Here is a 27,832-nt window from a genome sequence, read left to right as displayed (position 1 = left end):
TTTTTTTTTTTGGGGATTTTCACCCTCCCCAAAGGGGGGTTTTTTCCTCCCGTTTTTCCCCCCCGGGGAAATTTTTTTTTTTCCCCAAGGCCCGTGGTTTTCCCTTTAAAAAATAAAAAAAAAAAACCTGGGGGGGTTTTTTAAATTTTTTTTCCCCCAGGGTTTTTTTTTTTTGTGGAAAAGAAAACCCCCGAAAAAAAAAAAAAAAAAAAAAAAAAAAAAAAAAAAAAAAAAAAAAAAAAAAAAAAAAAAAAAAATTTAAAGGCAGTAAGGATCAAAGAGGAAGTACATAAGAATAGCATTTGTTTACATTTTGTGTAATATAAAGCTGCATAATGTCGTAGTTTATATGCTCCATTAGTTTTTAGTTCTCTTTCTACATAAAATTGTTTGAGGATGCATTTGTTTATTTTTGTATCAAAAATATCCGAGAATTCAAGACTAACCTTGTTAGTTTGACTTTTTTGTTACACTCAATTGATTTTAGACTTAACTGTTGAGCAACATTGGTTTAACTAAAGTCAACATTAATATCAAAATTACTCTTTGATATATAACCATAACATTATCAATAATTGATATTATTAATATCACAAAAAGTATTGGAGACATCTTAGCATATATCCTTTATATACATCGAAGTTTAGTTATAAATTTAATAGTTGTATATTTCTGAAATATTGCAACATAAAAGTTTGAACTTTGCTCAGTTTTTTTGTGATATTTGATTAGGCTTATGCTTTGCTACTTACGGCATAGATGATGCTATTAAGTTATCAGGGATAGAGAAAGACAGAAAATAGTTACTATTATCAACTTAAGTAACCATAACATTAAAGGAGCAATTCGATGTATATATACATGTACATCCACCTAGGATTATACAAACACCCGTCTCAAAAAGTTTTTTTTTGTCTTCACCGCACTTTAAATGTACTATGAAATTATTAATATAGTGAGTGCTAAATCAACAAGTAATGAAAGATAAAGACGAGCACATATTTTTTTTTCTTTTATAGAATGCCCGAAATGGATTAATTTATTTGATAAACCTTTTATTTCTATCTGTAAAACGCACTGTCAGGGTGACATTAGCTAAGATTACTGATGGATGGCAGCAACTTGAAAATTTTATAAATTGCTATAATGCTATTTCTATTTTCTATATTAAAATCATGATACGTGTGCCTTACAAGTCGATTGTCTACAAGTATGTTCCTCAAATGAATCCAAGCACAAAATAGATATAAAAAAATAGCACAAGAATCTCGAAAGATTAGCCAACGTTTGATTTTCATTTTATAATGCTTTTGAATATTTATTCATAAACATGTAAGTATCTAAATATGCTTTATACATTAATTTATTTTGAAGTCGGTATCATAAAATGCAACCTTGTAGCTTGGAAATACACAAAACTATCCCAAAAAAAAGTGCATTATATGAACCATAACCATAAAAGCTATGATTAATATAATTTGAGGTTACTCTTTGCCTTTAAAGTTTCGTACAGAACCACTTACAAAGATTAGATGTTTATACAACGACCTGTATTAGAAATGTATATCTCTGTGTATAAATGAAAAGTGGCTAAAGAAACTTAGCACATCAGCCCCAATTGGTTTAAATTTACTAATAGTCTTTTTATATTTTTACATATCAAGGTTATGGGACTGAGATTTTACAAAACTATAACAAGATACATACCAGACTGAATCATGTTATATCCTATTCTTAGCCTCAAAAATGACGCAGTATTTGGCCCGTAGGACTCAATGAGACTCATGATTTTTTTTTACCTCCGACAAAATTTTATAAAGCAATTTCCTTTTCGAATTTTTTTTTTCAAGTACTGATGAGTCCTATCACTTCAAAAAATGAGAATACTTGTTAAAAAACTAAAGCATTCACCTGTCAGGTCTCATCGTAACTGGTGCTAATATTGACATATCAAAATCGAACTTTGACAGTGGAGAGTAATTATCCAAAGACAGATTCAAACGTCTAAAGGGTTGACATGACTTAAAGAGATAAGACAAAGTCAACGAAGCCATCAACAAAGGCCACTCATTCTGACTAATAGTCGTTGAGTTCAGAGTACTTAAACTAGTTTATTGAGAAGAAATAAAAATATATAAATGTGCGTTTTCCAGACTTTCTTTTACATCTGCAATTATGGCTTTAAGGTGTTTAACACGCTCCTTCTCCTATGTAGTCACGGATTTTTAATGAATACAAATAGTGATATATCGTTACAAGAGACTAAGGGAGAGCTGATTAGAAATATCTTGCTAACCTCTTTTACAATAGCCTTTCGATCTATCACACCAATTGTGAGATAGCCGAAGTTTACTAGTTTGTATCATTTTACTTTGCTCTGCTTTTCTTTGGGAAAATAAAGCATGATTTATCTATACAAGTAAAATCTAAAAATTCAACTTGTGCCAACAGCATCAACGATATTAACGTTGAAACTGAGAAAGGGCTGAGAAAGGAGAATTCGAAGACCCTTTTTAAGAATAGAAAGGGATTTGAGGTTCCCTACATAAAGCTTTTTTGTTGTTCAACTTAAAAAAAAAAAAAAAAAAAAAAAAAGTGTTATAAAAGTTCAAAACCTTGAGAAGGTAAATCTTGTTTCAGGTTCCTTCTAGAAAGCTACAAAAGAAGCCATCTCTTTGCTTCTTTGCTAAGCATATAGAAGAGGCAGACGTAGTTTTGAACTTTAATGAGAGAGTTACATTTATACCTTATCCTCTTTTTGCATAAGTTGCTTCAAGTGAATGTTAAAGAACAATCAATTTTTGCATCATAACTGACCTGATAAGATAAAAAATGATAAAACAGGGGTACGCATCGTGTTCCAAGAAAAGAAGACATTTAAAAAGAGTGAATGGAAGTGTTGCTTTGTTTATTCATCGTCTTTTTCCCTTTCAGTTTAAAAACAATATGCATAAAAAGAAAAAGAAAAAACACATATTGTCTCGCTCTCTGGTCCTCTTCTTTCGCTATCTGGTCTTCTTCCGTCACTATCTGGTCTTTCATTTATGGACATGGTCATACTCCCGGCTTCATTAAGCCTTTCTAAACAGCAGTCAATTCCACACTGTAAACAAAATTCTTGCCGTTCTCTTCTGAAAAGGAAGCAGAACTAGGCTGCAATCGATGATTGCTTTACTTTTCGGAGGTAAGCACTTTTATTCTTATTTTGTTTATGTCTTGATGACTGAGACTGACACATCATATACCCTATCAGTATACATGATTTGTTTCAATGGATTGACCATATTTTTAAACTGTTTGAGGTTTTTTACGACACAACTAATAAAATTTCTCATTCATTTTGTCACTTTCCATAGTTAGCAAGAAATGTTTCATCAACAAAGAATCTTGAGTATATTGAATGATTTGAATGGTTTTCTTATATTAAATAATTTCATTGTTGTTTTTAACGCGTAAGCGATTAATATTCAAGTGATTATTTTTTAAACAATAAATCAAGTTTATTTTCGCAATAATCATGTCTTTATCTCAGTCTATAACATTTACAGCCAAGACAATGGTTACCATGGTCGACTACATATGATGAAAATGTTGTTGTCAGTTGTTGATATCCAATGATAACAGAAAGCATTGCATATAATTGTTTCTGGTTTGCGTTTAGATTTTCTTGTGCTAAATAGCATTAAAATTGAAACTATGGGTCTACCTGCTTATAAGCCAAGATCTCCTCCTCCCCGTCCTCCTCGTCCCTATAGTCCACCATCATCTTAGTTAGATAGGTTCCAAATCGTTAGTCAATCAACGAATAGTCTGTTAATGTATTTTATATTTTAATGCACTATTATTATTATTTGTTAATAAAGGTATTTAGGCTATAAATAGCGAGTAAATAAAAATAAGTGAAGGAAAAAATAGTATAAGCTAAACAGACCTATGCTTAAGCTCCGTATATAAGCATAAATATTTTTATATTACTAAAATGACATACAATTGGATGTACTTCCAACATTAGTAAATGTTACAAGTATGCTTAAAATGTTCATGTCAATAAACACAAAAAACTTATATAAATTAAGCATTTTTCAACTAGTTTGCTTCTATATCAAAAATGAGCTTAATAGTTCCAAGAAAGAATAGCATTGCATGTGCTGCAATCACAGCTTTGCAAGATGAAAAACTTGATCTAATTTTTAGAATAATAGGCGGTACAAAAATATATTCGACACAATAATGTATGATCTAGCAACGGAATACGGAATTATGTAAGAAATAGTACAAAAAATCAAGAAATGCAAATAACTTGTTGAGGTGTAAAACGATGAATAACACTGCTTCATAATTATGGAAAAGAGTTTTGGTTTACAAATGAAATTTGATTAAGGTACAAAATCAATGGCCTTATTTAAGAGTATTCCATGTAATGATCTCGAATAATACCAAAGAACATCGCACAGTATTTGCTTATGATCGCGCTCATACTAACTAAAGCTTTATTAGTCTTTAGTCTTACCGCTTGTGTAGGTAGCTGTTGTGCTTTTATTTATGTATACATGTTTTTTATGATCGTTTCCCACATTACTCATAAGCTTTATGCAACCGTCATCTACTGCAAATTAATGCGTTATTAAATACTCTTTGAATTGTAGCTAGTCATAGATTACAATTAAAGTTTATTTATGGAGCTTACAATTCAGGTCATTCAAATTTTAAAGCTTAATCATGCATGATTTTTGTTTACGTTTATTGATAGTTAAACAATTTTTCATCTCTTTAAGAACACAAAATTGCTAGAGTACCTGCCTCACATCCTTGACGTATGGCAAGATAATGTCATGTGAGGAAATAGTATTGTATTACTAAACATTCAAAAGTAAAATATTATGCAGCTTTATATTACACAAAATGTAAACAAATGCTATTCTTATGTACTTCCTCTTTGATCTTTACTGCCTTTTAATTTTTTTTTTTTTTTTTTTTTTTTTTTTTTTTTTTTTTTTTTTTTTTTGGGCATTATCTTATCAACTAAGCAATAAAGCCATGTGTAGATAAGATTATAAAAACAACGTCAAGTATATCATTGATATATCTTATAAGGGAAAGCTATGTGCTTTGTGTATTATTATTATTTTTCATTGTTGTTATTACTGTTAGGTATTATCTCTCTTTAGGGAATGTTATATATTCTATATATATATATATATGTTCATATACTCATGTATACGATGAGGAAATATTGGGAAAACTTGTATATAAATGTTTGTCATAAATTTGTTACTTGAATATTTTGGCTGTAAAGGATAAGCGTCTAGATCGCATAATAAATCTTTTTTCTTTTCTTGTCAGATCAAGCCTTTAAGTTTGATCAGGGTACTCTTTTTGCTATTAATAATATTTATTTAAGTAAAGTATGGCTTACTTATGTGAATTGTTTATAAACTCTTAAAATATTTGTATGACACAAATAATACGACAATCATCATACTGTTCGGCTCGTTCATGAAAAAAAGGAAAGAGAACGAGGGATATGGAAAGGAAAAGGAAAAAGTGAAAAAAGAAAAGGAGAAAAGAAAAACTATATAAACCCACAATTATCTTCTGTGAATATGTTTCTTTACTCTCGAATCTCATCTGTACGTTTCTGGTATAATAAACTGAACAAGAAAAAGAAAAGGGAAAATAAAGCTCTTTTACTTACCGATCTCTTTTTTATTATTCTTATCACCATTAATTAGATATCAAACATGGAAAAGAACAAGCATTTTTACTTGAAGCACAACCAAAGTGGTTTAGTTGCTGATGTTGAAAACAACAGTATAGACGTCGATGCCTACATTGTATTGAAGAAGAAGGTTGACAATGACTGGGAAAGTAAGCAGGTCTGGTACTATGATGAAAAGGAGCAAGTAGTCAATGTTCAGACCGGCAAGGTCATTGGCTACATCGATAGGGATCCCAACACTTCCAACCACAAGACCTTAGTTCAAAAGGAAAATGAACACAATGAAAAGTATCAATGGACCTATGACGCTAGTAAGAAGATCATCTACATCAAGCAAAGTGGTCCTGGATATAGCTTTGGTCCACATGCCGACAATACCTTTGATGGATGCAAGCTGTGTGTGAACAACAACAGAACCAACCCATCTCCTTCCGACCTCTTTGTAATTGAATACAAGGAAAACTAACTGAGTGGTGGCTGCACTTTATTTTTCTCATCCTCCTCTCTCTTATTCAAACAATAAAAGATAGCCATTTACTATGTAGTGGCTTTTTTTTGTGTTTATAATTCTTTTTGGTCTTCTTTGACTATTATTGTTATTATTAATTATTTATTAAGGGTCTTTTTTTATAGCTGCAAAAGGTTAGTAAGAAATAGTAGCTTAGGGAAAGTAATGATGCTTTTTCTTTTTTTCGCTATTGCCTTATAGACTCTTTCTCAAACTATATGTAGATTATTATTATATGCCTTTTGTAGATCTTCTCTTCTTTCCCAAAAAAGTGCTCACCTTACTGTTTTTCAGTGATATAGTATCCCCTCCCCCTTCTTTTCTATTTTACACTAGACCATTTCAACGATCGTCTGTAATTTAAAACTGTAGCGCCATCGATCGCGCTATTTTTGGTATCAGGTAATCTCATTGACATTTTATGCTTGATTAAGCACCCTCCATTCCAGAAGTTCTTCTAAGGTATTCTATAAACCGTTGGACCTTTACGAACCACCAACTTGATTTTTCTTGAATAGCTTTTATCCTTTCATTGTTTTGTGTTGCTTACCGCGCATTCAGAATCCATCGCTATTCTGTAGCTAACTTTTCACTATTTGTTAATAATTGAATTAAGCTTTGAGGAAACAGCCCAATCAAGAAGCATTTTACAGTAGGCTAGTCTATTTTATGCAGAAATTAATTTTCTGTGCTGTTAGAGAGCAATCTATAAAGACCATTTCTATTGATTCAACTTATTGTAACAGTTTCTTCTCTTAATTTGTTTATTATTTTTTGTTAATATGTACCACTCTCTTTTGCTAATTGGCCGCTGTAACTGTATAGCTACAAAGGTTATATACTTTTTGCTAGTTTTTATTTCATTTTTCTTTAGTATCACCCACCAAATTGAAGCGAAAAAATGTGGCAGATAAAATTGATAAATGGACATGTATCATGCTGTTTCGTACTTTATAATTAATTCATTTTGATGAGGAATATGAATTAATTTAGTAAAAAAAAAGTCTACACGATTGGAGGCAGAATGTTGATGTATTGACAGGAATCTCCCCCCCCCTTTTTTTTTTTCTAATTTAGTTTAACCGAGTAAATTTGGATGGTTTTGAAATTTTGATTACATTGAAACACGCAACCCCTAAAAAATGTATAAATAAGTGTAAAATTTATTCTTTGTGTTTTACAGAAAAATAATGTTGATCAATTGGCTTTCTATTTGTAAGTATGTTTCACTTTTATACAAAGTAAAATACTCTCATATATTAACTTGCGTACCCTCAGCCTCCGTTCTTGTTACTGCTTTTGTAATTGTAGAAGGAAAACACCTTGTTGAAGAAATCACTTACAGTGTCATTGCCCTGTTGAATGACTCTCAGCTCATGGGAGTTGAAGTTGATAACGCCGTCCACATCCTTCAACTTGATCGACCAAGCACCATACTATACAGCGGCAAAGCACCCATAGCTCGACAAAGCTACAGATATGTTAAAATCAATATAGAAAATCACCATGCCACAGCTGAGGAATTTTATCGGCCACCAGAAATAACTGACACTGTCAATGAATATTTTAATCGAACATGGAACAAGAAACAGATCACGCCATTTCCTCAAGTCTATGAACCATTACCGATCATCAGACGAATCCCTACCAAACTACATAAAGAAGGCGAAATTCCTACTATTCACTTGATCACTAATCAGCAAGATCTGGATAACATGCATAATAACTACTTTGAAAATATTGACATTACTGCTAGCATGTCCTATGTTTCCTTGACTGACAGTCTTTTCTATCGTAATGTAAAAGTTTCTATTGCTGGCCATGAATCTCGGTGGATGCCCAAAGTTTCTTATAACATTAAACTGAAAAATCATAAAAAGATATATGGGTTTATGCGCATCAAGCTAAGGTCTTTAGCTAATGATCCATCTTACATGCGTGAACAACTTGCCTATGACATGATCAAATCTCTTGGTCTTCCTTCTACTGAATTCTCTTATTGTCGTGTTTTCCTGAATGACAAAGAGATCGGTCTCTTTGGCTTGATTGAAACCTTCCAAGATCCTTGGACAGCCCTTGAATTTGGGGATGGTGACGAGGACTATGATGGCGGTAATGTCTATCAGGCCAACGGTCGCTCTTCAACCCATCATGATTCTGATTTGGGATACATGAAGAACTTAACTGCCTATGGCGATGGACAGTATGAATTGAAGGCGGGCAAAAAAGGCAATTTTGCCCCACTTCAGAAACTTACCAGGTTTATTGCAGAAGCCCCTGTAGAAGGCAAGAACATAGTTGATCTTTGGAATTCAAAGATCAACATGGATACTTATCTTCGTGCTATGGTACTTGAGGTACTTAATGCTTACTTTGATGGCTACTTGAACAATGCTCATAACTTCTATCTCTTTAAAAACCCTGATGCTAACAACTACATTTACATTTCAGCAGACTTGGATTCGACATTAGGATTTAGTGTCTCTAGTTTGGATCCTATGATTACAGGTGACTACAGAACGTTTCCTGGTATGTACAAGCAACCTTTGATGGTCAAGGTACTTCAAATTCGAGAGTTTAGAGAACAATTTGAGGAAATGATTCTTGAAGTTACAAAACGTCTAGTCAATCCTGAAGCCACTAACGGTCGTATTGATGACCTGGTGGATATGCTTGAAGAGGATGTTGCCTGGGATCAGACCGTGCCTCGGTTAGGCACCTTGGTACGAGATATGCTTAGGGTGCATAATATATCGATGGAGAATGGTAGAATTGCACCTGAAATAGACATTAAGCCAATGATCGCTCAAGCTTTAGCAAGCTATAATAATGAAGCCCAACCATTTGCTGCTTTGATTCCTGATAATCCTGGAGACTTTGATAGAGCTGTAGATTATGCTTATATTGTGCTTAGAGGCATGCCTTTTCTTCAAGCTGTCAATGGTCCTACAGGGCATGACGTTGTTATAGGATTGAAGGAGTTTTTTTGGAAAATTAGTAGAAATGTACTTAATTTTTATGATTCTATCAAAAGCTAAATCAATTTTATTCCTTTTTGTGTATATGCAATATTTTATTAATTTAATCATTTGTCTTTTATAAAATATAATTGTTTTGTAGAATCTAGAGGCTTGTCTATAACTTTTTCTATATTATTTCTTTCTTGCTTTACAGCCACCAACAATATCCCAACCAACTAGGACAACATACAAAATAAAGGAAACAAAACCAAAAAAGATGGAAGTATTGTAAAAGTCACACCAATGATTGTGTCCACCTGGAGAGCAACGATATTGCATTATTTCGACAATAATGCCAATACCCCATAAGGCTGCCATAAATAAATCACATAAAATTAAGATGAATCGTTTCATTTTACCAACATTTCCAAATCTTCTAAACAGATAAAGAAAAACGTGAAATCCAGAGTAAATAATTGACATAACAGCCTATAAAGAAATGCTTTGTTTTAAGTAATAAATACCCATGTATTCTTTACCACTGCAAAAAGAAAGTAAAAGCATGTACTACTATCAAATGGAATAGGTTTACCAGAGTACTAATCAAAACAGGATAAGTTTTTAGCTGTTTTAATTTCAATTAAAAGCTTACAGGTGAGGCTCCTGCTGCAAAGCCTAAGTGCCCAACAGAAAATATAAATAGTATAATTCTAAATAGTACCCTCAATTTTGAGGGCGTTGTTTTGGCGGGGGTAGCCACGGATTCTGGTTTAGTATTATAATCATTATTAAACGTGGTATTATTTTCGGTATGTGTTGGTTGAGGGGAATAAGCGCTGGCTGTTACTGTAGGAGAGCTACTTCCATAAGGCGTATTAGGATATTGATAGACGTTGGTATTATTGTATGCAGGTTCCTGAAGCACCTTGTTTGATTCTTGCTGTTGCCAAGAAGGCTGCTGATAGGCAGAATGTGAAGGCATATGCTGTGTTTCATAAGGCGAAGGCTGTGTTCTATAAGGTGAGCTAGGAACTAAAGTCGGTGTTTCCTTGATTCTTGGTGGAAGTGCGGGAGGAGTATTGTCATATGCGTTCCCATAATTTGGCCTACCATCTGACCAGGGATTACTGGATGCATCTTCAAAAGGATTCTGGCTCATTAAAGAAAAAAGAAAGACAGAAATGAAATGAGTTGGTGTAACTATCTTTTGTGCGTCATTATTTGAATTTAGCTTGCCGCCCCTCTTCTATTAAACACCAATTCCCCATCCTTGAAACCTATTTTTCCTTTTTTTCTTTTTTTACTTTACCACTACTTTATCGACGTGAAAAAATGGTTGTAAACGCTTTTACTCTTCAACGTAAATATCCACAGTTACAAGTAAACGATATAAATAACTTGATAGACCAGTTCAAGTAAGAAAAAAAAAAAGAAAAAAATAGACATGTTTCGTTGTAATAAAATTAAATATGAAACAACAGTGAAATTGACTTGGACCAAGATGGTTATCTCGACCATAATGAAATTCGAAAAGCTTGTAAAGACACTGGCTACAGTGATAACTATGATGAGATTAGAGCTACATTAAAGGATGTCAGTACTAATACGGTCGGTAAAATCGACGTAGAGGAATTTATCGAGGTAATGTACTATAGAGCATGAATACACTTAAAAGACGCGTTTAAAGGAGCAATTTTATTGCCGAGAAAACAAATATAAGAAAAAAAAGAGGGGGGGGGGATTATGCCAAGATTTTCTTTTCTTTTTTATACCTTTGACACTTACTCTTTATTTTTTTTTTCTTGGCAACCTCATTGTTATAGCTTGCAGCAAAATTAAAAGAAGGACGCAATAAGGGTGCATTTGATGTTCATCAAAACAAAATTAAGGTCCACGGAACTAATGCTAATGTTACACACACCATCAATGAAGATGAACGTACTGAATTCACAAGACACATTAACGGTGTTTTGACCGGAGATATTCATGTTGGAAGCAGAGTACCTATTCCAACAAATACAATGCAAATCTTTGATGAATGCAAAGGTGGGAAAATAATTTAGTAAAAGTTTATGTGAACTAACTGTCCAATGCGTGTAGATGGCCTTATCCTTTGTAAACTTATCAATGACGCTGTTCCTGATACAATTGATGAGCGTGTACTAAACGTAAAATCCAAACTGAACAGCTTCCAAATGGTTGAAAATAACAATATTGTGATTAACTCAGCAAAAGCTATTGGCTGCTCAGTAGTTAATATTGGCTCAACTGATATTATTGAAGGTCGTGAACACTTGATTCTTGGTTTGATTTGGCAAATCATTAAACGTGGCTTGCTGAGTAAGATTGATATTAAACAGCATCCTGAATTATATCGACTTTTGGAACAAGATGAAACACTTGATGATTTTTTGAAATTGCCTCCAGATCAAATCTTGCTTAGATGGTTCAACTATCATTTGAAGGCTGCTGGTTGGGAACGAAGGTAAAGCGAGCATACTTGTAGATAAAAGACTTACATGCTAACACTTTATATGTTAGAGTCTCCAACTTTTCCAAGGATGTTGCTGACGGTGAAAATTACACGATTTTATTAAATCAGCTCAAGCCAGAGTCATGCTCTCGTGCTCCACTTCAAGAACGCGATTTGTTAAAGAGAGCAGAAATGATTTTGGATAATGCCGAAAGGATTGAATGCCGTAAATATTTAACCCCTACGGCTTTGGTGGCTGGTAACCCAAAACTTAACCTGGCTTTTGTTGCCCATTTATTCAATACACATCCTGGCTTGGATCCCTTATCAGAAGAAGAAGCTCCTGAGATTGAAGAATTTGATGCTGAGTTCGAACGTGAATCTCGCATGTTTACTCTTTGGCTCAACAGCTTAAACGTCGAACCCGGTGTCTATAACTTGTTTGAAGATTTACAAGACGGTGTCGTTTTATTACAAGCATTTGAAAAGGTTGTTCCTGGTGTTGTCAACTGGCGAGCTGCTAGTCGTAAGCAACCTCTCTCTCGATTCAAGCAAATCGAAAACTGTAACTATGCTGTCCACCTCGGACAAGAGCTCCGTTTCTCTCTTGTTGGCATTCAAGGCTCTGATATTGTTGATGGACAAAAGACTTTGACATTGGGCCTCGTATGGCAATTGATGCGTGAAAATGTTGTTCACACGCTTCAGTCCCTCAACAAGAATGGAAGATCTGTCTCTGATCAAGATCTTGTTCGCTGGGCTAACGAAACAGTTCAACGTGGGGGCAAACAGAGCAAGATGACATCCTTCAAAGATCCTTCCCTTAGCACAGGTGTTTTCTTTTTGGATGTACTCAATGGTATGAAACCAGGTTATGTGGATTACAGTATGGTGACCAGTGGAAGAACTGAAGAAGACGCTTTCAATAATGCAAAACTTGCTATCTCTATTGCTCGTAAGGTGGGAGCAACTATTTTCCTTGTACCAGAAGATATCGTTGAAGTTCGTCCCAAGATGGTAAAAATAAGCACATTAAATTGGGAAAATAGGCTAACTTTTTCTTCACACGTAGAACTTGACATTTATTGGTAGTTTAATGCAAGTTGATAAAGGAATACATCATTAATGCTACAATTTAAAATAATCTCTAATTAAAAAAATGTGTATTTCTTGCTATAAGGCTTATATGCACTTGAAAATCCATTCAGTGAGTATTAAAACCTCATTTTGCGCATTTCATCAAAGCGCAGGCCGATCAACTTTTTACTGTAGTATAGCGAAGGTCCAAAAAAAGTGTGGGTGGATGCCCTACAATTTAATCATTTTATTGAAAAAAAAAACCTGCAGCAGCACGAGCTTTTTCAAAGCTCAGAGACCCTGAGCCATAGCTGAAGGCCCAAAAAATTACCTTAGCGAGGCAAAGGTCAAAAATTTATTACTGGAAATGGAGGTTTGGCTTGAGAAAAGCTCGTAATTCTTAAAAAATAGAAATCCAAAGTTTTAAACCAGTAGAAGTTTTTGTGAGATCAATATGCTTTTTGCCAAAGAGTAAATGCTGTCAGTTTTTTCAAGCTTTTGTAGTAATGAGGATTGTCATTTCAGTGTAGATAGAAGCAAATTTTAGTGTCAAACCAACAAAGCTTATCAAGTAGCAATCGTTTTACTAAGCTTTTCGAACATTATTTCATCAAGCTAATTCCGCTGATATTGGCAAGGTATTAAGTTCCTAGTTGGTTCATGAAATGAACAAACGATAAGATAATTAATAATTTGAATGAACATTCAGTTTTTGCGACGAAAAATAACCAAAGAGATTATGTTGAAGAGGAAGTTAGCAACAGCAAAAATACTGTGAAGTAGTTGGTGTAACTTTTGAGGAAGATAAATAAAAAAAAATTCAAAATTAGAAAAACACAAACACATAAATATCCCTCTTATCCTTTTATTTTGATTGTATTCCACTTTGACATGATTTACTTTTGATTATACTTCATTTTTTATACAATCTCAATTTTATAATCTTATTTACACTAAAAAGAATGAAAAAAAGGGATCGTATTTGGTCCCAAAGCTGTTTTCTTTATATACCTTATTAGGTTTGCAATGTTAAAGAATAAAAGTAGTTCAGGAATTCTTCCTTTATTTTAGCTTTTATTGTTGCTAAACTACACAATTGAGAGAGCATAAGGAGGAAGAAGGCGACAGTCGGATAATTCGTTTCAAATTGAGCATTTGTAAAAACAATGTTGAAGTATACAGATTGATATATCTGTTTATAATAATTGCGAAAAAAAAAAAATTACAAATAGCTACAATACCTTATTGCAATAGTTGACGAGCTTCAAACTATGCGCATAAATCACCAAAAAAAGTTTTAAGCGTTATTAAACGCTATGAAAGATGAAAAACGTTAATACATACAGTCAATAAGCAAAATATATAAACATGAAGTCAAGAAGTTCAAGCATTCCTCTCAAGCATAAAGTATGCCCCAAAAAGACAGACAATAAAAAGAGACAACTTGTACAGTGAAAGATCTACAAAACACAACCGGAAGCGTACAACATGCAAAGGCGAGAGTTCTTTCTTCTTCAAGGCTCGTAATTAAATCAATACTTTCTTTGTCTTTCATTTCTTGAATTCAAAGATACATCATAAATCCTATTATTTATAATTACAGTAATAACATGGCAATTCTGAGAGCATGTTTGATCAAAATTATATTAACATATGAATTATACAAATGTAAAAGCAAAAAAGGAGGTTTCTCCAAGTTATGTAGAAAGTTAAGTTTGAGAATTAAATTGTTGAAGAAAAAAATGTCTCTTGGGGTGTTGGATATATCTTCCTGAGCATATTACTCCAGTGTGCATTGTTAAGCTACAATAATTCAAGCCATGCTGCCTTTATTATCTTCATAAATCATTGAAGCATAAAAAACGACAACTGAAGAAAAAAGATAAATCAATTTCAAGTTGTCACTTTGTGAAATAGAAATGCTCATTCTTCTGGTCTTTTCAGTGGTTTCCTTTTGTTAACAACACTGTCTTCTGAACCCTCAGCTGCTATGTGTTCTCTGTTATCTGGATTGCCTATTAGAGATTTATTGTTGAAGGCTTTCCTTTTATCGATAAACAACTGGTCACTAGTACTATGTCCTAGTTTGCTGCCCTTAAAAGGGGCAGACTCGATCTTGACTGGCTTGTTTAATCGTTTACACACTGTTTCTTTTGGTTCAAGCCGTTCTCAGACGTGCGGCTCTTATCATATTTTATAAATAAAAATAAACAAAAAAAATTCTAAAATATTGCACTCCCTCGCTTTTTCACCATTAGAAGGTTGACAAATCCGAAACTTATTTGACTTCACGTTTCTGTCGGAATTTATCAGCCAAATATTTTTATTTTCAGGTGATTCACGCTCTTGTTGTAAAGATACTTTTTTATGCAAGCACAATAAAATCATATTGATTGGGCGAGAAGGGAAATAACGTCTGACATTCAAACATACTGTTTATAAAAAGAAAGAGAACTATTCCCTTTTTTTTTCTTTTGCTAGTTTCAAAACAAAAGCTTATTATGAATTTAGGTATCGCTGTGTTTGACTTTGACTGGTAAAAATAATAAAAAGAGTACAAGTGATGTCAATACTAAAAGATATATTGAGGTCTCTTATCGAACAAGACAGTGATTATTGGACTATTTATAACCTATCACCTGAATTATGGCTCGAAGTGAAACGAAATGAAAATTCGATGCAGTGGACTGATTTGATGTAAAAACATAATAGAATACGGTTGAATATAAATTTTATGTTTTTATATTTAGGGATTATGCTCTTTGTAAGCTTCAAGATAATGGTGTTGCTATAAATGATATCGCTCAAAACTTGAAGACAATTCCATTTGTAAGATAAAAGGATACCAAGCTATAGTTTGCTAAAGAAGATATTAGTCTCAAGAGATGCGTAATGTATTAATGGATTTGAAATCGAAAGAGATTCCAGTTATCTTATTGTCGGATGCCAACACATTTTATATTGAAACCATTTTGACAGTAAGTTATTTTTATTTTTCCAACATCTCTATTAATCCAACTTAGGCATACGATGTCCGAGATTGTGTAACTCAAGTAATCACTAATCCTGCTTACATTGATGAAAAAGGCAGACTGCGTGTCCAACGTTATATTTTAGCATCTGATCCACAGCACAATTGTACTAATCCTTGCTCCGTAAACATTTGTAAAGGAAAAGAACTGGATATGCTATTAAAAAAGTATGGTCCATTGGAAAAGGTTGCATACATTGGTGATGGTAAAAACGATTTTTGTCCAGCAACAAGATTGAGATATACAGACATGCTCTTTATGCGACAAGAAAAAGGATTGGAACGCTTTTTCAATGATGAACCTGAAGAAAAAAAGAGAATCAAAAGTAGTTTTGTGTATTGGATTAATCCAGAAACTGTTTGGAAAGCCATGCCAAACTATTTTTCTCTTCAACTATAACATATTTGCATACATAAAGAAGAGTATATCTTTATATGATCCCTTTGTTTTAAATAAAATAAAAACACAAACAAACGTAAACAATAAACTGAATATACAGTTAGTGGCATAAAGTGTTTTTACATATCAATCGTAGCAATTAGAATTTATTACTGTTTTCTTCAATTTTCCTCGAATTTGAAAATGTATTTAACTCTTACAGGCTTCACATTCACTTTTGTCATTTACTAGTTGTCTAAATGAGCGAAATCAAAAAGAATCATAAGCACAAATTTCTTTTTTTTCTGCTGCTTTTGTTTTTTACTTTCTCTCTCTACAAGCACGCTGAAACTCTTCCCATTCTTTAAGACATTTTGAACGGTCATTATTGTTTTTTGCAAGACATTCTTTCAATGGAACATAGTCGCAAGGAGGATTCTTTTTTTCGGGACTCATTATAAATGTGAAGAAAGAGCGACAACTGAACATATTCCCCCTTGTTAACAATTGAAAAACATTAAAAACTCAGCCAAACTGGCCAAATTCTTTTGTTCAAGTAAACTTTTTAATAATGTTCTCTCCAAATTCATCGTACTCCTATAAAAGAAATAAAGCCATATGAATCTATTTCTAATAATTCCTATCCTCTATTTCACTTACCTCTTTTGATACACACATATTATGAAATGTAGATAACGATGCTAAGATGGACCCACCAATCCAAGCTGAGTACTGTCTGTTGGACGGAGTTATCATATTGATTTTTAAAGGTGAAGGCAGAAGTATAGAGAGTTCTTTCCTTAGTCGCTCCTCTATACCATGAATCATAGTTGATCCTCCGCTCTAGCAAAAGAAATAAATAAAATAGTAAAACATATATTTTTTTACTGAGAAATATACCAAAACAATATTCGCGCAAAGGTCCTTTTGAATATCTGAACTACATTTTTTAAGTGAGAGCCATATATTATTATCTAAGCCATTTATATCATAACCAAGTATACTGGGCTGAAATAAAGATTCAGGAGCCATAAAGCTTCAAAGTGGCATCGTTTAAGGTCAGAATTACATTTAGCACTTTTGCTCTGTTTATAGTACCTTTCAGTGCCTATAGCGATACTTTTTCCGTCAGGTAGCATAAAGTACTTTTCATTGCTCTGAGATAAATGTTCTTTTTCAAAATCAAGAGCAACATAGCAAAGTTTTTCTTTGATAATACGAATTATCTCTGTATCTATATAGGAACTTGAACTATTGTAACGTTTATAAATGAGATGTTTTATATAATCTGTCATATCTCGGCCTGCTAAATCCATTCGATATATAGCATCACGAATAACATGACCGTTCTGAACTGGGACTACATAGGTACTTGTATGACCGGAATCGATAATAAGGCCAGTCTTACGTCCAGAGGCATATAATGACAGGGATGCTTGATTGTTAATGTATAAGTTTGGTACTTTATATGTCTCAAATAAAAGCTGCAAAATCCTTTCTTGATAATCTTTTCTCTGCTGGGGCGCTTCTGTTATAGTAACTGTATGCTCTTCAGGATTTACAGAGAGCTTATCATAAAACGTATACTCCCATATTTTCTCCATATCATCCCAATTTACAATAATGCCATGTTCAATAGGGTACCGAAGATCAAGATACCTACGGATATTCTGTGCCTCTTCACCAACATAGTACTCGTTCGATTTATTTAGAATGATCCCTTTTGTAGGCTTACGGCCAAGAACGGTTTCGAAAACCTAATATTGAAGTATAATTTATTTCATCACCGTTTCAATAATTTCATTTTTGTTTATAGCTGGCTATTTATGCTTCATAAAACTTACAAACTTTGGCAATTTATCTTGACTAAAGCCAACTTTAGAAAACTTTGATCCGTTGTCAACTATTATCTATACAACATTGAATGCAAAATTAATTGGTAGAATATACATAAGTTGATTTCAAGCATACAGAAGGATTGTACATAGCGAACACAATATTTATTTTATGAAGAAAAAAAGAAAGAAAAAAAATAAAAAAAGAGAAAAGGAATCACTTATACTTTTGCGGTATAGCCAAACTGAGATGCTCTATGTGCCTTTCGAGGTACCAACAATCAATGGTTGTAGAAATTTTGGATTCACCTTGTGTATTCCGATAAGAACAAGACATAAAGCTAATAGCTATCATAGGTATTTTGTTATTTCAGCTTTACTTTGTACTTCACCTACGCATAAACGTGTCTTATTTTCTAATTTTTTTTCATTGGGTTTTTGTACAAAAATTTTGGCCCTGAAAAGGAAGCTGGCGTGATCAAGTATGAAGTTATTTGAAATCTTCCGGACCGGAATTGCTAAAATGGCTCTACTTGGAAAGCAGCCACTAAGAAAGCAAGTAACATAAATTTTGCGGCTTATCAGATATTTTATATCGCAGGCTCATTGACAAGGGCACATTTGTTTCTTTAAAATCAACATGCAAGCTACTCGATTGTGCATTACAGCTAAACCACTTCTTAAAGGACACAGTGTTTACTCAACAGCAGCTGGATTTAACTTTTTACACAACCAGAGATTTTTCTCCTTTTCAGCTCAACGCTTTAACGAGGAAGAGACACCAAAGACCCCTGAAGCTGATGTTGCTGAACCTGCTGAAGAGGTTGAACCCATTAAGCTTTCTAGAAGACGCCGCAGATTCCATGAGTGGATGAAAGAAACCGGTCATAAATTTAGTCGTCCTTCAAAGGGTACAACAAATTATCTTGCAGCAACTGTAGGTTTTTCATTTACTTTTTTTAATTTTGCTTCTGATACTTATGCAACTTCGATAGCCTTTCCCTAACAATCCATTGTTTCAACCTAGACCACCTCTTTCTGATGCCACCAAACAAGAGATATACGAAGCTTTTGTTTCCGACTCTGAAAATTGGACTGTAAGAAAGCTTGCAACAAAATTCGGCATTTCTTTAAAACGTGTAGAAGCTATTTTGAAGTTGAAGTCGACCGAGAAAGAAATGGAAATGAATGTATGGAATATGCTTTAATTCATTTATTAAAATACTGATGAAAGATAAATAATAGGGCGTTGCTTTACAAAAGAAATTCGCAAAGGGCATGGAACAACTTATGGGTGTAGATAAAACAATCGAGTTATTAAAGGAACCCTTAGCCGACGTTTTCCCTAACGTTGGCAAACCAAAGTTTAAGACATTAAAAGAAGATGCTACTTTTGGACCAAAGGATGCAGCTAAAGTACTTAACATCATGCCTTACAAGGACCTTGAAAAGCGTGCTATTGAACGTGAGCAAGCAGAATTTACTTTACCCAAGCCTAACACAGCCGAGCAAACTGCAAAGCATACCAAGAAGTTTGTAATTGTAGACACCAGTTCCTAGGTCGTTATTTTAGGATTTTTTTTTGTGTAGATCAAATGTTAATAAATATAAAAAAAAAGAAAAAGCTAGCTCTGAAATTATTTGCCGTTTTATGATAAAGGGCTCTCATTAACTTGTACTTGTCACTGAATTATTCCTGGATGCCTCAATATAATTTTTCTTTGGTCTTTAAATCGACATGCTTGTAATAGTAGTAAAACAAAAAAGTTGTAAGTGCGCAAGGACTTCTTAAAACGCTGATCTCCATAACCTCAGAGGATGCATTGATATTCATGTAATATCTTTTTCATCTTTGATTCTGTATGCTCTTTATGTGCATGATACAAAGAATATGACAGCTTCTTTCTGATGAACAGCATTCTCATATTTATTAAAGTCTAGGATAAAGTTGTATTAAGACTTGATATTGTATTTTCAGCAAGTTTTCTTTTTTCTTTTTCTTTTTTTTTTTTTTTTTTGAAAAATACAAGAAAAGTCCTGAGATGTTGAACGACATGACATAAAACTTAAAGGAATATATAAATGATAATGCTATCTCACCCAGATCGGTCATTTACGGACACTTAGTTTCTTTATGATTACTCAAAGATGGAGGGTATTTAAAGACATTTACTTTTTCGTTGCTTCTTCACGAATTACTATGTCAGTTAACCGTGAATACCAAGATTTTAAGATAAAATTACTTATCGAGGGTTCAAAAGCCCTTTTTGGTAGTATAGAAACATTTCGCTGCACTAAAGTATTTTTTGTGCATTCTGCTGGTATGATGCATATCTTTTTCGCCTGACCTTAATTTTTACTCACCAACATAAAAATTTTAAAGGGAACACTTTATTTATAGAACCTTCGGTTTGAGCTCAATGATCCTATTTATGAAGATTCGTTATTGATAAAACCCAACGTGAAAGACAAGCTAGAGGTTATGTCTGACTCTATCAAATTTTCTGCAATATGAAGGTAAATATACGTTATTACTATCCTTTTAGTATGTACTTGGCTGATTTTCGCTTTCATGATAGTATTTGTTACAAAAATAAAGAGTAGTAATGTAAACTATCTCTCTCTCGCTCTCTCTTTTCTGAAGCATAATCTAGAGATAACAGTAAACTTTAAGGAGTAATAGGGCTTCATAATGTGGTCTAGACATAAAAATCGACCTTCGTAGAATTCGCAGCTAAATTGGGCTGTATAAATAGCCAATAAATATTTATAGCACAATTTAAAAACTTGTTGAGCCTCATCATGGTTACTATCCTCTTATTAGCAGTTATCATCTATCAGCTAGATAACTATAGGAAAAAAAAAATACAATGTGAAATATGAATTGCATATTGGATACATGCTTTAAATGCAAGTTATTAATATACTTGGTCGCAAACTCATAAATGATCTTGATTAAGAATGTTGTATGCTCTTCTTTCAAGTCAAAAAGAGTTCTGCTAACACGTCCCTTCTTTTTCTTTTCTGCAAAAAAAAGAACATTTCCATTCATTAATTTCTAAAACAATATGCCGTTCTTGAAACGATGCCAATATTTAAAGCTGCTTCTTTTACCGAGACTATCTCAGCTATCAACTCAATAAGTTCTATTGTTTGTGCTTTAGTGAATTTTCTGTATCTAGTAGCCTTCTTCTTCGAATTGATACTGTTACTGGCGAGCTTTTTTGCAAACTCTTCTACACTAGATTGTATATATTTCTTTTCATCTCGAGTTTCTTCATTCCCTTCTTCATTCTTAGAGCTGGATGTATCTTATTCGATGTTGATCCTCATTAACTTCATCATAGGCATCATACTGATGTAGATCTCAATTTCTTTTTTTCCTCTTCATGCTGAAGACTTAATTCGCTCATCTTGAAATTAGTGTTCATTGCTTGTGGAATGTGAATCACGCAAAAAAAAATAATTAATCTTCAACTTTCTCAACTTTTCTAAGCGATGATCGATTTAGCTCTGATTGTCAGTTACAGTAAAAGCATTTTATCAGATTTCTAAATATTTCATTTTATCTCTGAGCCTTTCTTAAATTTGCTGAAAAATACAACCACTATTTTTGTGACTTGGTCAAAATACAGATTTTTATTGGTCGAAGCTCGAACTACTGCAAACCCTTTATTTTTTTCTGCTTGCCTTTTTTTCCTGTATAACTTATTTTGACATGTCACATAAAAATCCCGAATTAAATTTACAATCGAATGGATTAGAAACTAAAGCACATAAAGATCAAAGTTCGCTTTCTTCAATAAACTCTTCAAAACAAGATATGAAAGTAAACGCAACCAACCCTCTTAAAAATACGCTTTATTGACACTACAGAAACTAGCTCGTTGAAGCAAAAACAGCTGTAATATTTTTAAAGACATCAAAGCTATGTACAAAAAATGAATATACACAGTGGTTGTTGAAATTGTTATATCAACCATGCTTGAGGCAAGATAGTGAGGTATTCAGACGAGTAGAGATGAAAAATTGAGAGCTTTCTAAAATTTTGTTTAGTGCATGAATATTATTTATTTATCAAGAAGTAGAAGAAGGATTTGGACCACAGATTTTTCTATAAATCAAGGTTTATTTGCCGTGTTACAATTGTATGAGTTTGTAACCTTCTTATTATAGAGCAAAATATGGGACATTTGATCCAGAGAAATAAAGATCAACTTTATGTCATCACACCAAAAACGACTATTATGACAGTTTCACAAGAAAATCGCATTGTATACATTGTAGATCTTAGTTCAAGTTTGGCAACAGTAGGAGACACACAATCAGATATTCTGTTATCTGAAGTGTACAGAACGTAAGTATGATGTTCACATATTTTTAATTGATGATTTTTTACCTGCTTTTTTGTTAAGTTTATGTGATTCCTTGGAAGGACTTGTACAACCTTTTTCAATGCAAGTTTCACCGACAGAGAAAGCAGTGGTAAGAGGCTGCTATACTAAAAATGCTTGTCATTTTTTAATAGTGTCATTAGTTTCAGCCGTCTATCCGAATTACCATCATGGCAGATTATTCTCAGTTTGCTTCGAATATAAATATTATACCAGTATTGGTGGGACATCCTACAATGCGCGTTTTTATGCAAAATGTTATTATTACTCCAAACAACATACAACATATTTTGAAAAAATTAAAATTAGAATTTATGACATTTCAACAGGACACTGCCCAGTTTAGGAAAGAGATCAAAAGAACTCGCAACAACATGGGCTATAATTTGGATGTAGGAAGTAAGACAGACCCATCGGTTGCAGATGTATTGGATGCAACATCATTTACTTCAAAGCACAGACACAGCTTGTCAATCAATAAAAATCAAAAGAATCAGGCTGATGAAAACAGAGAAGACACGTCAAATCAAAACATGTCAGAATCACAAACCGATACTGATCAAAGTTCAAAGGATACAAGTCGTCAGTCATCCAAGAAGGAGGTTTGGGGAATTGGAAAATCAGGTGCCAATCTCTCTCGTATTCTTCATGCTGGTCATTTTGCTTTAAAACTTTTACCAAAAGAAGGTTCTGCACGATTGATATTAATCACAGATGGTTCAATGAAATCCAATGTTCATGATAGCACTTTTGTGCGTCAATTTGCAGAAGAAGACATCACATGCCATATTATACAAGTAGGTAGCAGCAACGGCTTTATTCCAGGAAAAAACTTTGGATTTGTGCCAGACACAGAAATTCTGAAGTTCTTAGCGCGCGCTACAAATGGAACCTTCATGTATTCTGAAAGGTGTTCACCAGTAACCAGTATATCTCTCACAGCTCCTGACAAAGAACGCAATCAAACACAATCGGATTTTGCTGCAATTCAATCAACTGCTAATTTTGTAGATATCAATCAGTCTAAGAATATACCAAATCCGAACATCTATCACCATCGATTTTTGTTTAGAGAAACAACTTTTGCAAAAACTCACAATGAAGTAAGATTAGCATCTGATAGCGACCCCCGAGTGCATATGAATAGAAGAGAAACTAGCAGAGATATTGATAGCGAGCGAAGAAAAACGTATTCTAATTTTCCTTGGGATCCGTATGCCAAAGCTCCAGAAGAAGAATGGCGTCTTTTGAAATACGGAGAGTACATGTTGCCATCCGAATTCTCTCATATCATTGCAGCTAGAGCTAGAGAAGGATTTGTAGTTCAATCCGTGTCATTTGATGACGGGACTGGAGCACGACAGGTAGATCCTGGTATTCATGATTTGGAAGCAAAAAACCTATTGACTATGAGGAAGGAGAGGGTTCAGATTGTAATGATCATGCATTGGCAGCCTAATGTGGTAATAGAGTACAGGATTAGAGCAACTTGGTTACCACTTGTCATTGGAAGCTCGAATACTTATAATAATGAAACTCTGTTAATGTCCAGTGGAATATTTCCTCGTGCTAAAGCACCTCGAGCAGAAATATACGTGCGAACGGATGTCAGCTTTGCTCATATGCTGCAAAACTGGGATGTTTTCAAGAGAAGGGCACAAATGATGGGTGTGGTGACAGGTTATATTTACTTTGGTGAAACGTATGCCGCACCTGTTTATTCAAAGATTGAAAAGCTTAAGAAATATTTGATTGATATTTATGAAGGAGATGAAGCCCTAAAATCCACAATTGGTTTTCCTGGTAAATTCTGGATGAATATCTCAACAAGTGAATCAACTTTACATTCTTTGCCTTCATCTTTGTGGCCTGAGGGTCAAAATTTTAATGAAACAACTGGGAGGTATCATATTGCACAACAACAAGAACTGTCTATCAAATCATTTAAGATATTCTGGGATCGTCTAAATACTGCTGAAACAAGAGCCCGTACTAGATGCTGGTACGATTCAGGATGTATTGATCTTCTTGTTGGAGACGTTTCGCCTTTTATGTCACCAAAGCTTTTGTCAGTCTACAATCAAGACTTTGTGAATAATGTAGAAGGAAATATTCGAATAATGATAGAAAATGTCAAATCTGTAATGGAAGACTGGGCTGATTTTGTAGGAGAAGATGGAACATTTGTAAAAATAATACACAAAACCCTACCAAATCTGTTCACGAGCCATGATGATATTACAAAAGAGACATTTGCACAGTTTTCAAAGTTACCACCCTCATTTTGCGAGCTTCGTGTTCGACATGAATATGGCCGCTTGATAACGCTTAGACTTCTGTTTTTTAATGTTGAATGTTTGGCGAGGAATAAGGTTAAGGAGAACTTAGTGCATATCTTAAAAACCTCGCCTTTAACAGCTTTGCCATGTAACATGATTTGTCAACGTTCTTTTTCTATGCTATTGATGAGGGATTCCAAACATTTCTCAGACAATTCTGTCTCATCACCCGATATTGAAAATCAAGGAGAAAATGTGAAATCATTAGGAAATCAGCCTAAGAATCAAAATAGATCCAAGTCATGGTATTTGCCTTTTGCCACCTGGCTGACTAGTGAACATATTGTGCATGACTATCTTCATCATACCACATGGTCCTGGCAAACAGATAGCCATGATGATACATACCATAAAAACAATAGGATGATGCCTATACATGACTTGGCCTTTCAATTTTTATGCCAAACTAGACTCGATCAGGTATAATTGCAAAATGAATTTTTCTAACAAGTTATTCAATTTTTGGCTTACTATTGTATTACTTTTAGGGCTACCAACTAGTTTCTCCTCGACGAGACAGCACACAGTTTTATCAAGAGATAACCCTTCCAGCAACCAATGGCAAACATGTTGCTCTTTGTGCTATACAATACTTTGTTTGGAAAGATTCTGCTACAGGAAAAATTACCACTGAACTATGGATAGAGCCTGCTGGCGAATTTGATATTGGACAATACGATCGTGTTAAAAAATGGACATTTGAACCAGATAGAAAGAAGATTTCTCAATTAGTAACATTTGATCAAGTACATGCAATTGGTAGATCCAGAGGGATTGGTGAATTCAAAGAGAAAATAAAGACTTTTCAGACTACAGAAAGCGATGAAAATGACAGTAACATCTTTCTACTTCCTCAGCTGTTTGATGTTTCTTCAGTTTTGCAGTCCAACAAGTTTGTTGTTGCTTCTTTTAGATGCCCCAAGTTCGAAATAACACCACGTTCTCAACAGAATAGATTACAATTAATAGTTTCTCACCCAGATGAATATGAAAAAACGAACGAAGAAGGCGTCACTAGCAATATTAATACTGCGGCCAATACTCCCAATATCAAGAATAAAAGCCTTACGAGGACACAGCGATATTTGCGAAGGAGTGTGAATCATAGCCCTGCTGATTTTGCAATTAACCTATCATTATCATCTGAAGAGCAAAGCTTATTTGTTATAAGACCTGACTCTCTTTTATCTAGTAATGTAAGGAATATCATTGGGCTGAATGTCACATTACAAAGTTACGCTATCCTTCACTACTTTGTCGAACGCTCTTTGGAATACATATCAAGCGGCGAAATCAACATGTCTCATCATAACCTCGGTACAAGCTTTTGGAATGAACTTAGAAATGCAATTTGCAAACTTTCAAAAGATCAAAAAGTAACAAGTACATCCTTAGTTACTGATTTGCGCAAGATGCGATGTTTTGTAAAGGTTTTTGATCCAAGGTCATTCGTAGTGACACTGTCTCCAAATCTGGATTCTATCGTAAACAGCCTTTTGAAACTGCAGAAGGATAATGCAAATGACAACTCTTTATTTGCTTCTGATTATAACAAAAAAATTGATGTGTTTATGTTTGAATGTATTCGTCAAAAACCTATGAAACCTACGAAGGATGTTGTATCATCTAGAACATCAAATCATTTCTTAACTGAAAATATTATTGACGACACAGACAGAGTCAACATAAAGCCTATAGAGTTTCTTATTCACGAGTCAGATGGATTGGGCGAAATGCTTAGACCGGAGCTTTATGAAGGTCATTTTAGTGGTTGTCAAACTAATGCTCAAGTTTCTGAAAGAACACTGCGTGTTGCTCAGGATATTGTTAAGCATTACTCCAAAAGCTTTTTTAATTCGTTCTATGCATCTCTTGTAAGAGGATTCACAGCTAGTGACGATGACCTCAGCAAAGTATTAGAAGTATGTCATGAATCAAATATGGAATTAGATTTAACAGAATTTATGAATATGATGGCAATGCAAAAGGAAGAGTACATTAGTTTGTAAGGATTGCTTCATTTGGCAGATTTGTGTGTTAATATTTTTTCTTAGGTCTAGAGATGTTCAAGTAGCAGAATCTCAAGGCAAATTTAATGCCATTTTTAATCAATATTTTTCACTTGTTCATACAAAGAGCGGAAAACAAACAAACCTGTTTTACTACAAACCATCATTCAGCAGGTATAACGTAGCAAATATGCAATTGGATGATGCTTCCGAAAATAGCAAAATATCGTTTATTATCAATTTAGCTACACATTCACGAAGTCCTCTCTTAGTCAAATTGCTATGTGCTTATAAAAATGTTCCTGATAACAAGAATCCGAAGGCTAAGAGAACCCCAGAAACTGTTGTGCCTGTTAATACCCTTCCGACATTATATTTAGATTCTATAAATGTAAAAGAAAAGAAGAATTCTGAAAAAAGCAAAAGCTCAAATGATCATCCCTTTGTACTTAAAGACAAACAAGTATCACTGCAGCTGGTATTTCTAAATATGCCAAAGACAGAATTAGAAAATTCCGACTTAAATATTCACAACAATGTACCTTCTGAAACCGTAGAGTATGTCGATTATATTCGTTATCTTATGAAATGACTCTAATTTAATCTGTAACAGGGACCTAACGCGCTCTATGCAATCCCAACCTGAATGCTTTGATTCTCTAAATACAGAGCAGCAACTTGCCTTAATAGATATAGAATCACGAGTAAAATGGCTCTTAGTGGAAGAGACACTACATGGGTTATTAAAGGCACCAAATATAACAATATCTATATTGAATTATGTCGAAAAAAAATTGAGCAAACCTAATCCTTACATTGGTCACAACGCATCTATTAGTATACCCTTCCGCTTTGTGAGGAATAGCAAGAATAGCAGGCAGATTTTTATGAAAGAGCTTGAAAAAGACGGTTATAACAACAATAGAAAGTATAATCTTAGGCGCTTAGGCAACTATTTTTATGTGTCTGAGGACTCTGTGTTCAACATGGGGGATGAGGCTTCATATTCGAATAGCAATTCACCAATAGCGACTGAAAACCCACCTCATTCTGAAACTGACACACAGTGTGAGAATTATTGCGAAGGGTTGGGTATATCTATATGCTC

General features: G+C 33.8%; 9 protein-coding genes across 9 annotated transcripts; 7 read left to right on the top strand and 2 right to left on the bottom strand.

Annotated features, from left to right (window-relative positions):
- Positions 1 to 931: 931 nt before the first annotated feature.
- RO3G_07609 (uncharacterized protein) lies at positions 932 to 1,244 on the top strand (the record flags this gene model as incomplete). The annotated part of the gene is made up of 2 exons (XM_067662199.1): positions 932 to 955; positions 1,020 to 1,244. The coding sequence occupies 2 exons, from the start codon at positions 932 to 934 to the stop codon at positions 1,242 to 1,244; spliced, it is 249 nt and encodes an 82-aa protein (XP_067518300.1).
- Positions 1,245 to 5,741: 4,497 nt separating this feature from the next.
- RO3G_07608 (uncharacterized protein) lies at positions 5,742 to 6,185 on the top strand (the record flags this gene model as incomplete). The annotated part of the gene is made up of 1 exon (XM_067662198.1): positions 5,742 to 6,185. One exon carries the CDS (start codon positions 5,742 to 5,744, stop codon positions 6,183 to 6,185), a length of 444 nt encoding a protein of 147 aa, XP_067518299.1.
- Positions 6,186 to 7,417: 1,232 nt separating this feature from the next.
- On the top strand, positions 7,418 to 9,265 carry RO3G_07607 (uncharacterized protein; the record flags this gene model as incomplete). Its single annotated transcript, XM_067662197.1, has 2 exons — positions 7,418 to 7,442; positions 7,506 to 9,265. The coding sequence occupies 2 exons, from the start codon at positions 7,418 to 7,420 to the stop codon at positions 9,263 to 9,265; spliced, it is 1,785 nt and encodes a 594-aa protein (XP_067518298.1).
- Positions 9,266 to 9,722: 457 nt separating this feature from the next.
- Positions 9,723 to 10,169, bottom strand: RO3G_07606 (uncharacterized protein; the record flags this gene model as incomplete). Its single annotated transcript, XM_067662196.1, has 2 exons — positions 9,723 to 9,728; positions 9,909 to 10,169. 2 exons carry the CDS (start codon positions 10,167 to 10,169, stop codon positions 9,723 to 9,725), a joined length of 267 nt encoding a protein of 88 aa, XP_067518297.1.
- A 350-nt stretch (positions 10,170 to 10,519) lies between these two features.
- Positions 10,520 to 12,786, top strand: RO3G_07605 (fimbrin; the record flags this gene model as incomplete). The annotated part of the gene is made up of 6 exons (XM_067662195.1): positions 10,520 to 10,602; positions 10,669 to 10,828; positions 11,011 to 11,233; positions 11,288 to 11,672; positions 11,729 to 12,677; positions 12,733 to 12,786. 6 exons carry the CDS (start codon positions 10,520 to 10,522, stop codon positions 12,784 to 12,786), a joined length of 1,854 nt encoding a protein of 617 aa, XP_067518296.1.
- Positions 12,787 to 15,300: 2,514 nt separating this feature from the next.
- Positions 15,301 to 16,168, top strand: RO3G_07604 (uncharacterized protein; the record flags this gene model as incomplete). Its single annotated transcript, XM_067662194.1, has 4 exons — positions 15,301 to 15,434; positions 15,488 to 15,566; positions 15,614 to 15,715; positions 15,761 to 16,168. 4 exons carry the CDS (start codon positions 15,301 to 15,303, stop codon positions 16,166 to 16,168), a joined length of 723 nt encoding a protein of 240 aa, XP_067518295.1.
- A 531-nt stretch (positions 16,169 to 16,699) lies between these two features.
- RO3G_07603 (uncharacterized protein) lies at positions 16,700 to 18,133 on the bottom strand (the record flags this gene model as incomplete). Its single annotated transcript, XM_067662193.1, has 6 exons — positions 16,700 to 16,744; positions 16,808 to 16,990; positions 17,048 to 17,183; positions 17,246 to 17,904; positions 17,992 to 18,057; positions 18,098 to 18,133. 6 exons carry the CDS (start codon positions 18,131 to 18,133, stop codon positions 16,700 to 16,702), a joined length of 1,125 nt encoding a protein of 374 aa, XP_067518294.1.
- Positions 18,134 to 18,622: 489 nt separating this feature from the next.
- RO3G_07602 (mitochondrial 37S ribosomal protein mS45) lies at positions 18,623 to 19,542 on the top strand (the record flags this gene model as incomplete). The annotated part of the gene is made up of 3 exons (XM_067662192.1): positions 18,623 to 18,919; positions 18,978 to 19,079; positions 19,228 to 19,542. The coding sequence occupies 3 exons, from the start codon at positions 18,623 to 18,625 to the stop codon at positions 19,540 to 19,542; spliced, it is 714 nt and encodes a 237-aa protein (XP_067518293.1).
- Positions 19,543 to 22,166: 2,624 nt separating this feature from the next.
- RO3G_07601 (uncharacterized protein) lies at positions 22,167 to 27,316 on the top strand (the record flags this gene model as incomplete). Its single annotated transcript, XM_067662191.1, has 5 exons — positions 22,167 to 22,339; positions 22,511 to 22,563; positions 22,686 to 25,135; positions 25,204 to 26,720; positions 26,770 to 27,316. 5 exons carry the CDS (start codon positions 22,167 to 22,169, stop codon positions 27,314 to 27,316), a joined length of 4,740 nt encoding a protein of 1,579 aa, XP_067518292.1.
- Positions 27,317 to 27,832: the final 516 nt, after the last annotated feature.

The sequence above is a fragment of the Rhizopus delemar genome, genomic scaffold (assembly GCF_000149305.1).
Source record: "Rhizopus delemar RA 99-880 supercont3.5 genomic scaffold, whole genome shotgun sequence".
Classification (NCBI taxonomy): Eukaryota; Fungi; Mucoromycota; class Mucoromycetes; order Mucorales; family Rhizopodaceae; genus Rhizopus; species Rhizopus delemar.
Note: the sequence above shows the minus strand (reverse complement) of the source record. Positions and strands in the feature narration are given on the sequence as shown.